We start from the raw sequence: 16,692 nt of genomic DNA on the forward strand, positions 1-16,692 counted from the left end.
TGACAGCTATGCATAATGTAATCATCCTTCGTACCTACCATCCCCAATCCCAAGGTGCTCGGCAATCGCTTGCCACGATCCATCCGTCGTCTCCGCATCTTTATAGTCTTTAGACCGTTTGTTGTATGATGCCTTGCTTTGGGCGACAAGTTGGATGAGCTTTGCCTCCGAGGGGTCAAACAACTCCCTAAACGCTTGGTGTCAAAGGCCTTAATGGCCTGTTTCTTACACATAAAGTAACCTAAAGTCTGGGGGTGAAAGGTCCATCTTTTTCACTAGTTAGTGGTTGATTTTTGTGTGTCCTTGAATGGCGAAATGCATTTTTTAGTGTGGATGACATCTTGTGAGGAGGAAAGTTTCTTAACCTCACCGTCATTTCTAACCACCTGCGTGGAAAGAGCAACAGCAGGACTCTCCTTTGGAAAAGAACCGGGTGGGGCTCGGCTGTCAGCATGAAGCACTCAACCCTCGTAGGTTTGAAATGTGGCTGTAAAATGTAGTAGTTTGCTCCATCATGGAGAGCAGAGGCCAGATGGTCAGGTGGGATTCAGGGTGGTCACATATACTGGTGTGTCTCACAATGTGTTTGTGGAAAATAAAAGCACTCATTCGTCTGTCTCGCTTCATGAAGTATTTCTCCACTCAGTTATGCTGCATTTTGTTAATTTATTCATTCATTCAGTTGTTTTCAATTATAATCTACGTGGAATAAGCATATAATTTTGTTATAGATTGCTACAGATTGTTTTACACAAATTAATCTTTTTTAATCTGCTTTTGTTTGTGTTAACATCTGTCACCACTTTAGAGTGAATATGATTTCTTCTTTGAACACAGGTGTGTTTCTGAGGATGAACTTTCAATCACACTCCCCAAAAACCTGGACTCTGGGTTCTACATAATGAAGCAATTTACAAGCCTTTGACTGGCAACTTTCAAACTTTTCATAATCACTTTAAACCTGTTAATCAAGGTTTAGCGTCAGTTAAACACAAGCTGCTCCCCCTACAGGTCCTTCTTACAAACCCCACCTATTACATGGGAGATTAACCTGGGGGATTATAAATCTGTGTTTCTTCGAAGGGAGCACATTATTAGTTTACAGACAGCATGCCCTTTACACCTGTGGTGATCACTTCCACCACCTACTCGGGTCTTACCTTTTACAATCTGAAACCAGTCGTGACCTTCTCCTTTTCTCGCAGATGGATCACGTCCATAAAGCCCTGATTGGCCCGGGCTTCGGGCTAACGTCGCCGCTGAAGAGGAAGGCCAGTTCCTGCGGAGTGTGTCGGCTGAGGTTCAACTCTGAGGTGGGCGTTGTCGCGTCGGAAAACGCACACTTTTAATTGCTTCCCTTTCAGGGTGCTTTTATGTCTCACACACCCTCACGTGATGAATGGCTCAGGAGGCCTGCCGTCTTTATAATTGGCCACCTCTTCATGTGTGACCTTTGTAGAGCATTCCTCTTTATTGTGCTTATTACAGAACAATCCACAGTATGGGCTGAAAAAAGCAACGTCACCACTCCTATCTCTGCATGACTTTACGCACTTTGATGTGTTGTTGTCATGTGGTAGTGTGTGTATTAAAACAGCTGTCAATTAGTGTGGGAGGGATAATCAAACTGTCACATAACAAAATAATGACGTGCGATTAGTTCATACATTCCTGTTTGCTGTTGTGTGCACAGGCGCAGGCTTCTTCCCACTACACCGGCACCAGACACACAAAACGGCTGAAAGCGATGGACGCCCCCGATTTAAAGATCAGGACCTCTGAACCGGTCGCCAAGGAAACCACATCGCAAATCCTCCCATCACCGTGCTCACAGGCCGCCGGCTCTGACACGACATCGGGAGGTGTGTGTGTGTGTGTGTGTCCCGGTGTATGTGTCCGTGTTATGTGTGCAGACTTCAAATGCATGACAGCGTCAGATATATACGAGTGCACGGCGGCTTTTCCCAGTCACGACTCTGCCTCTTTGATGTGATAAACCTCCTGCTGCTTGGGGTTTCACAGTGAAGTGCTTAAAGCTTGAGCATTATCCTTTGCTCCTGCTTCATATCTGCTGACCTCCCGAGTGGCCTCGTCCCATTCAAACGCATTAAAAAAAGGCTTTGAACATGATCATTAGGTAATTGTATGGTGTGTGTGTGTGTGACTTCATGTCTGCCTGGAAATATCTTAATTTAAGTGTGGAGGCGAGTCAGAGCATTGACTGTTTTCCAACATGTGTGCCAGACCTGATGTGCTATTTTTTGCACGTGTGTGGGTGTTACAGAATGAAAATAATACATTTAGCTGCAAGCTAAAAAATGCAAAAAAAAAAAAAAGAATTGCACTTGACATCACCGACGTGTGTTTGGAGACCGAGAGAATGAGTGATCATTTCCAGTTTGTGGAGTTAGTTGCAGGGAGGCGGGTGAGACTGCGGGAGAGCTCTCTGAAGATTACTTCAGCAAACAGCGTCGTCGGGCCTCTAAGAGTGCAGGGAGGCGGCGGTCACAAACAGACATCCACTCAGAGCTAATCATAGTTATTAGCGAAGAATCCTTAAATCAGCACGCGCCCCTCCCGGGGGAACCTCGACAAGTCAGTCTCACAAAAGATAATGGAGAAGACAAAACTGTAAGTTTAAGTGCTTGGAGGCCGCTCCGTCATTGTGCCAGATAGAGCTCTATCTGAATAATCACCTGGTGAGGTTTTATCTCTCTTCCTGTGCATGTTGTTATTTGCTTCCTGTAGGCAGTGAAGGTTTAGGAATTTGTGGGAAATAGTCTCCTTCCTATTCTCATTCTTTTCCTGACACGTTTTTTTTGTTTCTCACACTTACGCTGTCTCATGAATATCATTCTGTTTCTATCTGCATCTATTTCAGAACGCTCTGCCCCGAACCCTACCTCAGAGGCGGCACCGTCGGGCGGCAGCCTCACTGAAACTGTGAACCCTGACCCCTCCCTGTCACCCAGCTCACCTGAGAAAGAGACGCCAAGAGACGGAGAGGTGGAGGTGGCTCCAGAGGAGGAGACGGAAGAAGAGAAAGCCATACGTCTCCTCTACTGCTCCCTCTGCAAGGTTGCCGTGAACTCTGCCTCCCAGCTCCAGGCCCACAACAGTGGTGAGGAACCGTCACGCTTGGCCCTGCTTGTGCTGTGTTTCGATGCTGACGTGACGTTCATATCTGCTCAGGCACTAAGCACAAGACGATGCTGCAGGTGAGGAGCGGCGATGGAGCCATCAAGTCCTTCCCGAGGCCGGGGGTCAAGGCCAAGATGGTGGTGCAGTCCGAGTCGTCAACCGGACTCCAGAACAGAACTTTCCACTGTGAGATCTGCAATGTGCACGTCAACTCCGAGACTCAGCTCAAACAGGTCAGCTGCTGAAAATGTTGCACGCTAACAAAGCTCAGAGTGGTTTAGTTGTCGGGTTACAAAGCGGAGTTCAGACCAGTAGGCATCAGAGGATGGAAACCTCCAAACGTCAGACAACGTTCTAGATGATCCTGGAACAGACACGTAAGTATAGAACTAGAAACCAGTTTAATACTAATATAAAATGTTTTAACTGGGAATAGTGATTGGACATGCATGGATTAGTGAGGTTCATTTTTAACAATGTGTTGTAATGTAAAAGCTTAAAACGTGCATTTGAATGTAAAAGTACAAAAAGTGAAATGGTCTCATTTATATAGCGCTTTTCTAGTGGTGTCTTGCTCAGGGACACCAGGCACTCAGCTAGGAGGAGCCAGGGATCGAACCGGCAATCTAGCGGTTGCCAGCCAACCCGCTCTACCTCCTGAGCTAAACCTCCCCAATAATTCACAGAAAATCACATGAGGATTACGTATTTATCTATATCCACACAGCAGGCGGGGATCGAAGCCACTCACTAAAATCAGGTTCTACCGAGATTTGAACTCGGATCGCTGGATTCAGAGTCCAGAGTGCTAACCATTACACCATAGAACCGTGATGAAATAGTTAAGTAGAAGTATAAACTAGCATGGAAGTATTCAAATAAATACAGACCTTTTTTTGTGTCTTAAATTCGTATGAAATGAGCAACGCACATACAGGAACTAACTCTCTGACCACAGCTGCTATTAGAGGAACTGTCTCCCCTCACTTCTTACTGGCTGCTTCCTCTATAATGCAAAGGTCGGTTTTTCATGCAGATTCTCAACACACACAGCTGCGTCGCTCAACGGCGTCAACAGATCCCTCGCCACTTTTTACCCAGTGTGCATTACAGAGAGCCGTGCATATATTCTGCCAAATCACAGTGGGAACATCTCCCACCTGTCGCTGCAGGTGAGCTCAAATCACGGCTCCCTAAAGATAATGAGCACAAAGCCGCTCTGGTGTCAGCGAGTGTTCGCGTATGATGTCATCCACTCCGTCCGTGATATGAATGCACGGCTCTCGCCTGACTGTTTAAAAGTTAACTTTGGCCAGGTGCTCATGAATATTTAGCCGTTTGCTGCTGATTGTGTAGTCACAGCCATCTGTTTGTGCTTGTCAGTCAAATACAAAAAAAAGAGGTCCAAACCCGCCCCCTCATGAATATTTTGCATCTCAAAGTCAGAGCCAACAAAATAAACCAACATGCTGCCTGAATCATCAAAATAGGAACTTTGATTTAGCTTTCCTTTAAATTCCTCTTCTCTGATCACTTCCTAACAAAGGCCGCTGATGCCTTTGTGCTGCCTGTCTGTCTGCCTGTCTGTCTGTCTGTCTGTCTGTCTGGCGCTGACCTGTCTGTTTATCTCCTCCACTCCAGCACATCAGCAGTAGGAGGCACAAGGATAGAGCAGCGGGGAAACCAGCCAAGCCCAAGTTCAGCCCGTACCCTCCCATCCAGCGTCACCAGGGTTTCCAAGCAGTGAGTCCACTCTGCTGTTGCTTCACTTCCTTTCATCCCTCATCAGCGTTGTTTGTGTACACGAGTCGACTCTCCAGAGCCTCTTCCAGGAAGCTCCACTCCCTCCAATCAGACCAATCGTCAGCGATACGCGTTGAACTGTCTGATGGAATGTTGTAACTTTTTGAAGCAGACGGACAAGAATGCAGATTAGAAAGGAGAGTAGTTTGATGACTGACTGTTTCACTGGGACATTTTGCATGACTAAGATTATCTGCTTCGCTGGTTTCCTCCTTAAACGGCTCAACAACAAAAAACGTAATTGTTTGTGTTTTTGTGTTTTTCCTCCTCAGATTCGTCTGACTCTACAGAAGAACCAAGACCTGACCGAACCTCTGGCCTCCTCCCTCCTACAGCGTCAACTCTCCGCTGCCGCCGCTGCCATGGCAACGCTGCCCCCTTTCCCCCTCCGCCCTGCCTCGAACTCGAGCCCCGCCCTGTTTCAGAGTCAGCCCCTCCCCCCGGCGCTGCTGCACCCGGCCCCTGGACCCATCTGTTCGACACACACGCCGGTTCTGTTTTCTCCCTACTGACCCGCCGACGGCTCCATCGCCTCTAAACTGTAGCTGGATGCAGACCCGAGGCCTGAACAAGATGATATAAGACAACAGATACTGTGGGGGTCATGGACCAGGACCGAACATTATATCCTGTAAATTGGAGAAGTACAAAGCTGCGAAAAACAAGAGTATTTTCTGATGTGTGTGTGTGTGTGTGTGTGTGTGTGTGTGTGTGTGTGTGTGTGTGTGTGTGTGTGTGTGTGTGTGTGATATGGCCATCATAGAAGTCCATTTTACTGCACTACGACTTCATTCCTCCAGTGATAAACACATTTGATTATCTACTTTGAGAAAATCCCCATTAAAATAGACAGTTTAATTCACTACATGAAAGATGCATGAACTTCCATGATGACTATGGCTGTGTATGATTTGAGATGCATAATAAGTATGACTGCCAATCAGAGCATGCTTGACTAAAAATGTTTATTATTTTCCAATAAACAGTAGCTGTGGAAACTCATGTTTGAAAACTCTTAACTACCGATTCAGTGCTCCGTTAACGCGTACGTTTCATCCAGTGTCCTTTCAAGGAAATATGCTGTTCATATGGTGATGCGTCTTTGTTCCAACAGATGTATTGAATAAGTCACGTGTGCTTGAACAAACATCTATGTTAGTCTCTCAGCTCCTTGCATACGTGTACACCCGGACGCTGCCAGAAACGTAGAGGCACCTCGCCGCCGTCCAAACACATAACTCTGCGTTCTGACACATTTCATCCATCTTTGCTACTTAGCGGCGCACAAAAGCAATATATTTCCTGGTCCGTATTCAGGTATTTTCCCCCAAAAAACGTGAAAAGGTCGCATCCTTCGCCTCTACCTGGCCTCGGAGGACTTGGACAACTTTTTTCCAACTATTTATTACTTAAGAGTACAGAAGCCCTGTTCCCCTCCTCCATTCTCTGAGATAAATCAGTGCAGGAATGTTCTGTCTGACTTTATCGTCCGTCTTTCTGATGATGTTTCCTCAGCCTCGAGCTACGCGTGGCTCGTTTTTTGGTAATTTTATGTTGTATCCTGGAGGTGTAGAGAGAGTGCTGCTTCAGTACAGGCTCTGACATCCTTTACTGATAAAGACCAGACTGTCTCTTGTGAAAATCAGCAACTATTTTAACCGACTACATTGTCTAATCACTGAAGCGATGCCATGCTGATGTTACTAGGTCATGTGATTTCTTTTCTCTACTTCTTCCAGACCATCTTCTTGTTTTTGTCTTTCATCAGTCAACTGACACCCAACTGGATTCGTCTTCTTTTTTTTTTTTTTGCTCCAAAGTAAATAATCCTGCAGGCCAATTGAGAGAATTATCTTCCAATCAATCACGACCTTGTGATTCTCCCAGTTGTCACAGCAGTCATTACCGTTATTATTATTAATTGTCTGAGGTGATTGTGAACATCTGTGTGTGGGATTCCCAATTCTCCACAGGCTGTCAGACTCCAGACCGCCTTTGGCCCTGACCCTAACCCTGGCTCGTTCTCTCGCCAGCCTTCACCGCCTTCTCTCCTTCGCTTTTGTCATAATTCTTTCGTTATCTTACAATAAGTTCGTGGCCATTCTCTCCGCCAACTTTGTGTTTCCTTACTCTTCTGGCAAATTCATGGCAGGCGCGCGAACACATAAACATGTCAGCGGCCTGAATTTTTCATTCTCTGTTACCTGGAAGGAGTACAAAGGTATAAAGCAAACCTTTGCATGCAATGTGAGGGTAGTTAGTATAGAACAATAAAAAAAAGCCTATAATAAACCCTGGCCATGGGTGCAGCGTTTTCACTTCTGCAATGAAACTATAGTTTAACTACAGTTATGCGGTTATGAATATGTGCAATGAGACTACGACCAACAGATATGAGGGTTGAGAAAAATGAAGATTTTATGAAGCTCAACTGGAAAATAAAACTTGAAATATCCCTGAAATGTATTCTCAACCCCCAAGCTTTCTTTCCATAGCACTCTGCATTCAAATAAGGGCTGTCAAATCAAGTGTAAAGCTGAAATACATGACTAAAACAATCAAAAAGAATAGTACAAAACATGCTGATTCACTTTGTTGCCGAGAGTGAGACGAGATGATTGATGCCGCTCTTCCATCAGCTGGACCCGGTAGCCATGCTAGCTTAGCTTAGCATAATGACTGGACATGAGGGAAGCAGCGACCCTGAACCAGAAGACCTGTAGAAGCTGCCATTGGGAGCTGTGATTCTCTCGTATGAGATGAGTGGGCAGAGGGAAGTTGCACCATCTGCCTGCTGCTTCAACAGTTGTCCAGAGTCGGTCCAGACACAGCCGTTCCTCCGCTAAGTGGCGACTGTTGCTCTCGCAAGTGCCAGACGGGATTTGTTTGGTCTCCTGTGAGGCGGTGCGGCGGTATGGTGCGGAGCAACAGATCAGTAAACGGAGGGGATGTAGTGCTGTGAAGTAAACGTCTCAGCGGTGTTTAAGAGGCGGCTGTAAGGCGTAATGACCCAGCTGCACCCCGCAGAGAGTTGACTGTGTGTCTGCTTTCATGAGACGCGGTGGGAAAAGGATGCTCCTCTCGGTTTAGTTTGTTAGCAGTAAACCCATAGAGGGAAGAAAAACATAGTGTTCCTCTGCAAGATAGAAATGCATTGTGGGATGTTCCAGTTATAGTAATCACTGCAACACTGGACCTCGTATCCCCTCTAAATTGTTTCTTTCTTCATTAGATTGTTTGTGTGGGTTTGAAACTGAGGTTTAATACAGAAAAGCCAGAAAAGTGGAATAAGTTATCTAAGAAAACATGCTATGTGGTTATCTCTCCTACAGTTTCCCGTGGATCATTAAAACAAGTCATAGTTGTCTTTGTTTTACAGGGTGCTTTTGGGGTTGATGACACAACTCGTGTTTTGATTTCATTAACATGAATTGTGATATGGCACCATGCTCACATTTTCCGTATTAAAACAAATGCCCGTGCATTCTTGGCCCCGGCTGAGGTCAGTGCACAGTTTAGAGATAATACTTTTCATCTGGTAGAAGAGCAGATAATCCTTTCATTGGCCGGTCAGACTGTCTGGTGCGTTTGAGATGTGACTGGACAGAGATTAGATTAATAATAATATCAGTGCATCACGTCAGTAGATAAATACACTTGTAGCTTCTGTTACACTCAAAAAAGGCAACGTGTCCTTCTGTGTTGATGCTCATGTTCTCAATGCTCTCTCCATTTTTATTTGAATCCGTTATTCTGTCCTGTTGCTGTACCTGAAGTGATAACACGCTTCTCTCCGGGCGTCTGATGCGTGGATAGTCAGGGGAGGCATGAAATGACTGTGTGATGGATTTGTCCATTAAAGGAAGCTGAGTTAAAAACCGATGGAGTCCCTCTGGCTGTCTATGTGTCTGTCTTTAAATCCTTCTCACTTGCTTTTTCTCTCTCTTTTTCTTTTTTTTTTAGTACAGACTCACAAAAACACTCCCACAGAAGAACATGAACTACACAGCCCTGCTGTGAGACAACAGCTGTAACATACAATAAACTTTTCAGATAAACAGAAGTGATCTTATTATTAAAACAGTGAGTCACAACAGAGCACTCACACCTACAACCCTTACTCATACCCTTAAACCATACTAAAAGGCGCATGATGTTAGCTGCAGTTCAGGGATTTTGCAACCGCAATAAAAATGGTATTCATTTAGTTCCCCTAACTGCTATATAACCTTGCATAAACAATATGGAAAATGTCCCCATTGAGAACATGTTGTTTGTGAGAAAAGTCAGCGAAGGCAAGAACTGTCTGTATGCTTTACTCAAGGGTCTCGCCTGAAAGTACAGGCCTGTTTCACAGCTGAGGCGCCCCGCTGAAGTCATTTGTTTTCAGTGGGTAACACTGACAACACCCAAGCTTTACCAAACCCCTCCTTTAGCCTCAATATGCCATTCAGTTGGCTGTCATGGACACTTTCTTGGATCCTCACTGACAGAAGGTCTAAATGGATGTTAGCTGCAGTGCCATGCAGGAAAGCTGTGAGTTTCTCTTCCCTGCCACTGCCAGCTAAGACATGCCTGCTTAACTTTGAGCCAGGAAAGTAAATGGGATCATGATGAGGTATTAAGTGTAATTGAACATTTACAGAATATTTACAGAGCAAAACCTGAAAAGGGGGTAGGAATGGGTAGTCTATTTATGGCATGGAAGAAGTGTGGCTTTAAGAAAGCTATGCATGAAGGCAGGTGTCATATTCAAATGTGCATTCATCTCATAATTTACTTGCTTTCTGAGAAGTTATGTCATCTATTTTTTAAAGAGCCAAAAAAAAAAAGGATTTTTAAAAACCTCAAGGAATAAAACAAAAACACAGCATGTCTGTAGACCTATGTGCAGCAGAGCACTGAACTCTTATCTTCAGCAGTCATTATAAATACCATTTGGGTTGAATTAGCCTGACCCTTGATGAGTACTAATCTAATTTTCTTTTCTTTAATTAAAAAAAAAAGAAAAAGAAAAAAAAGTGAAAAAAAAATGGCTTCAGCCTACATACATTTTCCTAGTGGTGTGTGTTCTCCTCTTTGCTATGTTTACTTAAGACGGACAGACAGACAGGAACAAGGTGCAAAGATAAATATGCGGACGAATAATGAATAGCAAATCAGTTTGTACTTTTTCCACGATACGTTAGCGCCATCTAGCGCGTGGTGGTTTCACTTGAGGGAAGTGACGTCACTCAAAAGTCCTACCAATCAACAGGCGGGGCTCAAAATTCGAAAGACTACTCGCACGGAGAGCCGGATGTGATACGGTGAATATGGATTCACGTTGTATTGCTTCCTAACTTTAGCCACCGACGCATTTTTGTTACACGCCGACTCGCTCGGCGGTTTACACGGTGAGTGAACGCAATATGACGACAGACTGCAGCTACTGAAGATATCTCGCTGAGTGGACCTGGTTTAACGTTAAATAGCATGCTAACTCGGCTAGCACGTTAGCGCAGTGTTTTGCTGAGGTTTCGCCAGTAGGATACGCTCTTGATTAAAAAAAAACAAAAGCAACCCCTCTGAACTAATCGAAGATCCCGAGCCATGGCGAAAGAACGGGTCCAGAAGAAGTCCTTCCAGGAGAGTCTGGGGGACATCAAGGAGAGGATGAAGGAGAAGAGGAACAAACGGCTGGCTCGTGCTTTAGCTCCTAGGAGAGGACGGGCTAAAATGATCAACAGCAGCAGTGGTAAGGCAATACGTCATCAACCAGTTTAAATGTACGTTTGGGAGGCTACTAGTAGCTTTAACTGCCTTAAACAAGCGTAAGAGTGACATCCATCCCATGTTTTCTCCCCAGCGGTTAACTCCATTCACACCATCCTGAAGGGTGTCCAGCTGAACAACAAGGAGCTGGCTGTAGCCCTGCAAGCTGAGAAGGAAAAGGGGAGACATGCTAATGCAGTGATCCTGCAACTGAAAAGGGAGCAACAGGCGCTGTTCCTTCACCTACTTCTGCTCAAGAAGAAGCTCAAAGAGCAGGAAGCTCTGGCAGTGAGTGCTACGCAGGTACGCCTACCATTGCTGGCATCTTAGATTTTGAAGTGCTCTATGCCATCGTAAAGTACAATATATTTTCTTTTTTCTTTGTTGATTTAGATGAAAACTTCAAACATCCTCGCTGAACCCAAACAGCGTGTGGATTCGTCGAGGTAACTTTCTACAATACAAAAAAAAAATGATCTCATAAACTTTGACGGCATCCTCTATTCTGAGTTTTATGACTCCATTACCCCTGAATTTACAGGAGAAAGCAGACGAGCCAGAATCTCGATGACCTCATTGCGTGCCAAGCCTCACCAATTTGTGCAGGTACACACACACACACACACACACACACACACACACACACACACACTACTCGATTTATTACACAAAAGTTAACTTAGTGTCAGCTGAGTGCAGTCATTAAACTGACAGTTAAGAGTTCTTTCAAGAGTGTGATTTGTAGGCCAATCTACAGAATCCATTTTAATAGGCTATTCTTCAGATCTCCTAGTTGACTAAATCTTTATATAAATTAAAACCATGCTGTTTTGTTTCAGACCCTCCGCTTTCTGAAAAGAATTCACCGTCTGAAAAGCAGGTTGTCCTGCCATCTACGGTCGGTGTGAGGCGTCGCCACGGCGACAGAATAAGCAGGAGGCGGTCTGAGCGTGTGCAAGAAAAGAAGTTGTTGAGTGAAGGGGAGCCAATCGCAGGCGTGGGTACTTGTATAGCAAGTCATATTAGTGAGGGGGAAATCGCAAATCAGCCTCTGCAGGGAGCAGAACCAGCTTTAGCGGGCCCCGTTGGCACTGAGGAGTTTGAGCATTCTACTCCCGAACCTGTCCTACCCAAAAACATTATCCAGCCGCGGCCCGGCAGGAAAAAAGCCCAGCAGCAGCCCAGCACCAAACCAGAACCTGCTGCACAGAAACCCGAGCGAGGCCGCAAACATGACCGTGCCCCGTTAAAGAAACCTTGGGAGAATACGAAACCCAGAACTCGCTCCAAGAGTAGGGACCGGTCGGCCACACGGGCCAAAACGGCGCCTCCGTCACAGGGGAACAAGCTCAACACCTCACTGGGATTTAACGACACATTTGACTTTGACTGTGAAGGGGCCGTTCACGTCACACCATTCAAAGCCAAGGCAGAGGGCAATCAGTCGTCCACGCCGTTCAGCGAAGAGACTCAAACGGCAGCTTCACCTGCTGTTTCCAAACGTACGGAATCCAACACGTCATCGTCATCCTCTGAATCGGAGGACAGTCTTTATGTCCCTCAGAAGAGCAGACAGGGACGGACCTCCCTTAACAAGACCAACACAATCACCACTCGGAGAGGGCGGCCCTCTAAAGTTGTCCAACCGAAACAAAACATCCCTCCGAAACAGGAGATCTCTGGTGAGCTTTTAGGTTTGGGGTTCTTGACTTCAGCTTCATGTTTGATTTGTGGTTCGTTAGAATTCAGATGGCTAGAATTGAACAATTTATTTAATTGTTTTGTGTTTTGTAGTCTTCAGAGATGACGAGTCAAGTCCTAAGGCTGCAGAGCCTGAAAAGGAGGTTCATCACTCCCCTGACTGTAGCTTCTCTAATAGTCCTGACCCAGCCATGTTGACACAGGAAAGTCACCAAGGTGAGTAAATGGTCAGGAACACGTTGAGTGCTATAAATGTAGGCCTCTACAGCTAGCTACAACATTAAAGTATGTGTTACTCGGCATCCTTCTAAAAATGACATGACATGTGGTGATAAAATGAAGTACTTGCCTTCAGACAGTGATTTCACCGGTTGTGAATAGATGGTTTATAATCATTCAGAGGTTTTAATCCATCTGTCTGTCATTTTCCTGCAGAAATTGCACCTCCATGAAAATAAATTCAATGTATTGCACATAATCATTATTGCACTTTTCTTCCTTTCCTGTGTAACCTGTTTCCTGTTTTTTTGCTGATGTAATTTGTTTGTTTGTCATGGTTATTCAGAGCCTCAAAGAATTGGGAATGATGGTTTGATGCCCGTCAGCCCCCTCGTTGAAGTGGAGATGATGAGAATAGACAATGTCCTGTCGAGTTTCGGAGATTCCTCCGGCGAAGCTCCTCTTTTAATCCACCAAACGCCCCAGAGGATCAAGACGTGCAAGAAACGTACGTTTTATTTCCCACACCTGCTTATCGCAGTTAAATGTCACTGTTTGACTGCTAAAAGACAAGAGCACTTGGGAGGCTTGGCCACATCACGTTTTCATTGCAGTGTCACTTCACGATGCAATGGCTTCATTGCACTCTGTCTATCAGCTGCTCACTGTTTTATTTTTCTTGCCTTTGGATCACATCTTCCTTCACGTTTCTACAGGTGGGCTTGGTGTAAGGACAGCAGGGCGGGGCTTGAGTCTGTGTGATGTGACCAATCTGTCCCCTGCAGCTTATTGCAAAATCTCCCGTGGTGGCTCACGGCCCTCGGACGCCCGATGCTCCACCCCTGTTCCTGCTCGCAAGCGGCGCTGCACCATGGTGGTGGACTACAAGGAACCCACGATAAATGCGTAAGTTCACATATTGACGCAGCCCTTAATGTAAATGATATAAGATGTGTTCACAATGTATCGTATGAAAGCTCAACGACTCCGTGTCATCGACATTGACAGGAAACTTCGGCGTGGAGACAAGTTCACAGACTTGCAGTTCCTCCGCTCTCCTATTTTCAAGCAGAAGTCTGGCAGGAGGTCCGTGCAGAAGTCAAGGAATACGATGAGCAGCCAGCAGCCATTTAAGAAATATAACGAGTCCTTTGTTGGATGCCTTTGAAGGCAGCCACCTTGTTCAATGTTGGCTGGAATTGTCCGTTTAATGTGATTTCTTAGATTTGACGTGTGATCATTTTGTTTCTCACTCAAGGATGTATTTCTTTATGTGACTGTGATCAGTTTATTTTTACGTCTTGCTTATCTCCTCATATTGCTAAATCTTTTTAATGCCAATTTTATGAAGATGGGTTGATTTTCCAGTTCTATATGCCATTAACTTACTTCAATTCTCCTGTTTTATTTTGAGGGGCAAGATTTAGTACAGACTATTGTCATCTAATACATTTGTACGTGTTTTCTTAATTGTATATTTTACTGTATTTTGTGATAATAAATGCTTTTTCTTTTTCTGTGTTACCAGATGTACTAGATTATAGCAATGGCTATGGTATAGAGAAAATGAAATCTGTTGGTTCTTAAAAATAATTAAAACTTGATGAATTAAGTTAACCATTAAGGCCCATGAAAATTCTTAAATGCTTTTATGTGAGACATGTCTTAAGCTTGTTTTCAATATGTATAGAGCTAGTATGCTAAAACGTGTGAATGTAGTCATTGTGTAAGTTTATTTATAGAGTCCTGTTGGATTTGATGTCGTCTGAAAAGGACAACTTTTCACACGTCCTTGACGGCTGCTTGATAATATTACGCCGCGATAATATTTATGCCTGTGTAAAAAAAACCCAACAACTATAGTAATGATAATGGTGATAACAAATTTGAATGTGATATATATCACAGGAAAGATATATATTTTAACAAGATATTCATACTAATAATATAAATAGTAATGATACGAGAGTAGTGACGGAGCAAGTGGAGCAGGACCTGACTGGGCCACCAGGAGTGAGACGACCTGCAGGCTTCCCATTTACAATCCTCCCGCGACACAACCAGAAGTTGGGGGACAGACCCGGCAGGCCAGCTGACGATGGCCCCACACCTTCCCTCTCTTTGTAATGTAAGCAATGGTCCAGCTGGGTTTTGCTTTCGGCCGTATCCAGACCCCGAGGAGGGTGCCAACCCAATGCAGGCCTCGACCAAGTTATATAAAACTATCATGACTTTTGTCCATGTACTATACTATGACTTTTTTCATCTCTTTTCAACATACTATACTGTGATGTTTTTTATGCCCTGCTATACTTCTGTCTAGCTTCTGTCTGTCTAGTGTTAAGTGTTAGTTCCCCATTTTATTTTGTAGTCCTCTCTTGTGTTTTCTTACCTGTTTAGGTTCCCTCCTTTTTTCTGTGTCCCAGCTGCGTGTGATTGTCTTGTCAGCCTTGCCTCTTGTTCTCTCCAATCACCTGAGTCTGCCCTTGTGTTTCCCCACCTGTATCTCGTCCTAAGCAATCCTGGTGTGTGTATATGGTCTGGGTCTTTTTGTGTGTGTGGTTAATCTCGTTATCCTGTTATTGATGTTGCATAATGCTCATGTTCCTGCATTCCTGTGTCCTTTTGGTATTTTGCCTGCCGTTGCTCCCCGTAAGTTTTGGTTTTCTGTTGGTTTATCCCGGTTTCCTTCTTGTGTTGTTAATTAAATCAATGATATACTGTATTATGACTTTTTATGATATTATCTACTTTTTATGACATACTATGCTATTTACTCTTCTCTTCACTTTTTTCGACATAATATACTACGACTTTTTTCGACAAACTACGACTTTTTTCGACAAACTATGACTTTTTTTCTTGTCGTAAATTGGAATAGTATATGAATTTTCAACATGCTATATATAGTATGACTTTTATTTTTTTTCCAAAAATTTGACCATGGCTTTTTATGCTTATTTTGGACTCACTACACTCGGACTTGGCGCGTCAAGCGATATGAGCGATTTTTATAACATTTTAATCATTTAAAATATTTTTTTATGAATATATTTCAACTGACTTCTTCGTGAATTTTCGACATGCTATAGTATGACTTTTTTTTCCCCCTGAAAAAATTGACCGTGTCTTTTTATGCTTATTTTGGACTCACTACACTCGGACTTTGATTGACACGCGATATACAAGCATATGTTATGACTTTTAAATCATTTTTACAACATTTTATGAATTTTGTTGATTTTTCACTTTTTTTTCGACATGCTATAGTATGACTTTTTTTCCCCCTGAAAAAATTGACCATGGCTTTTTATGGCTGTTTTAGACTCAATACACTCAGACTTGGCGCGTCAAGCGATATGAGCGATTTTTATAACATTTTAATCATTTAAAATATTTTTTTATGAATATATTTCAACTGACTTCTTCGTGAATTTTCGACATGCTATAGTATGACTTTTTTTTCCCCCTGAAAAAATTGACCATGGCTTTTTATGGCTGTTTTAGACTCAATACACTCAGACTTGGCGCGTCAAGCGATATGAGCGATTTTTATAACATTTTAATCATTTAAAATATTTTTTAATGAATATATTTCAACTGACTTCTTCGTGAATTTTCAACATGCTATATAGTATGACTTTTTTTTCCCCCTGAAAAAATTGACCGTGTCTTTTTATGCTTATTTTGGACTCACTACACTCGGACTTTGATTGACACGCGATATACAAGCATATGTTATGACTTTTAAATCATTTTTACAACATTTTATGAATTTCGTCGATTTTTCACTTTTTTTTCGACATGCTATAGTATGACTTTTTTTCCCCCTGAAAAAATTGACCATGGCTTTTTATGGCTGTTTTAGACTCAATACACTCAGACTTGGCGCGTCAAGCGATATGAGCGATTTTTATAACATTTTAATCATTTAAAATATTTTTTTATGAATATATTTCAACTGACTTCTTCGTGAATTTTCGACATGCTATAGTATGACTTTTTTTTTCCCCTGAAAAAATTGACCATGTCTTTTTATGCTTATTTTGGACTCACTAGACTCGGACTTTGATT

The 16,692-nt window shown here is 43.5% G+C and overlaps 2 protein-coding genes across 4 annotated transcripts in view; both read left to right on the forward strand.

The window, feature by feature from the left end:
• The window catches only part of LOC311028272 (zinc finger protein 385D-like), a 71,736-nt gene extending 65,796 nt beyond the window's left edge, over positions 1-5,940 (forward strand). For both annotated transcript variants that reach the window (XM_084032714.1, XM_084032715.1), the window contains 6 exons: positions 1,206-1,313; positions 1,694-1,862; positions 2,882-3,121; positions 3,193-3,374; positions 4,783-4,884; positions 5,217-5,940. In XM_084032714.1, coding sequence (XP_083888840.1) covers positions 1,206-1,313; positions 1,694-1,862; positions 2,882-3,121; positions 3,193-3,374; positions 4,783-4,884; positions 5,217-5,456 — 1,041 coding nt within the window. In that variant the 3' untranslated portion in view covers positions 5,457-5,940. The remainder of the gene's footprint in view (positions 1-1,205; positions 1,314-1,693; positions 1,863-2,881; positions 3,122-3,192; positions 3,375-4,782; positions 4,885-5,216) is intronic.
• Positions 5,941-10,238: 4,298 nt separating this feature from the next.
• On the forward strand, positions 10,239-14,226 carry sgo1 (shugoshin 1). Of its 2 annotated transcripts, XM_084032162.1 has the most exons (10): positions 10,239-10,340; positions 10,527-10,681; positions 10,793-11,001; positions 11,092-11,144; positions 11,240-11,304; positions 11,538-12,380; positions 12,493-12,615; positions 12,965-13,126; positions 13,335-13,524; positions 13,627-14,226. In XM_084032162.1, exons 2-10 carry the CDS (start codon positions 10,537-10,539, stop codon positions 13,784-13,786), a joined length of 1,950 nt encoding a protein of 649 aa, XP_083888288.1. In that variant the 5' UTR covers positions 10,239-10,340; positions 10,527-10,536; the 3' UTR covers positions 13,787-14,226. The 2 variants fall into 2 exon arrangements, with proteins under 2 accessions (XP_083888288.1, XP_083888287.1); XM_084032161.1 differs by having other exon boundaries at positions 10,246-10,681.
• The last annotated feature ends 2,466 nt before the right edge of the window (positions 14,227-16,692 follow it).

Source organism: Eutrigla gurnardus, assembly GCF_963514095.1.
Source record: "Eutrigla gurnardus genome assembly, chromosome: 17".
In the NCBI taxonomy this organism is placed as follows: domain Eukaryota; kingdom Metazoa; phylum Chordata; class Actinopteri; order Perciformes; family Triglidae; genus Eutrigla; species Eutrigla gurnardus.

What these genes read in the sequence shown, in the direction of transcription:
- sgo1 (XM_084032162.1), top strand. Translation starts at nt 10,537, where the DNA reads ATGGCGAAAGAACGGGTCCAGAAGAAGTCCTTCCAGGAGAGTCTGGGG. An exon ending in AATGATCAACAGCAGCAGTG is followed by an intron (nt 10,682 to 10,792) that starts GTAAGGCAATAC and finishes TTTTCTCCCCAG; the next exon opens with CGGTTAACTCCATTCACACC. An exon ending in TGGCAGTGAGTGCTACGCAG is followed by an intron (nt 11,002 to 11,091) that starts GTACGCCTACCA and finishes TTGTTGATTTAG; the next exon opens with ATGAAAACTTCAAACATCCT.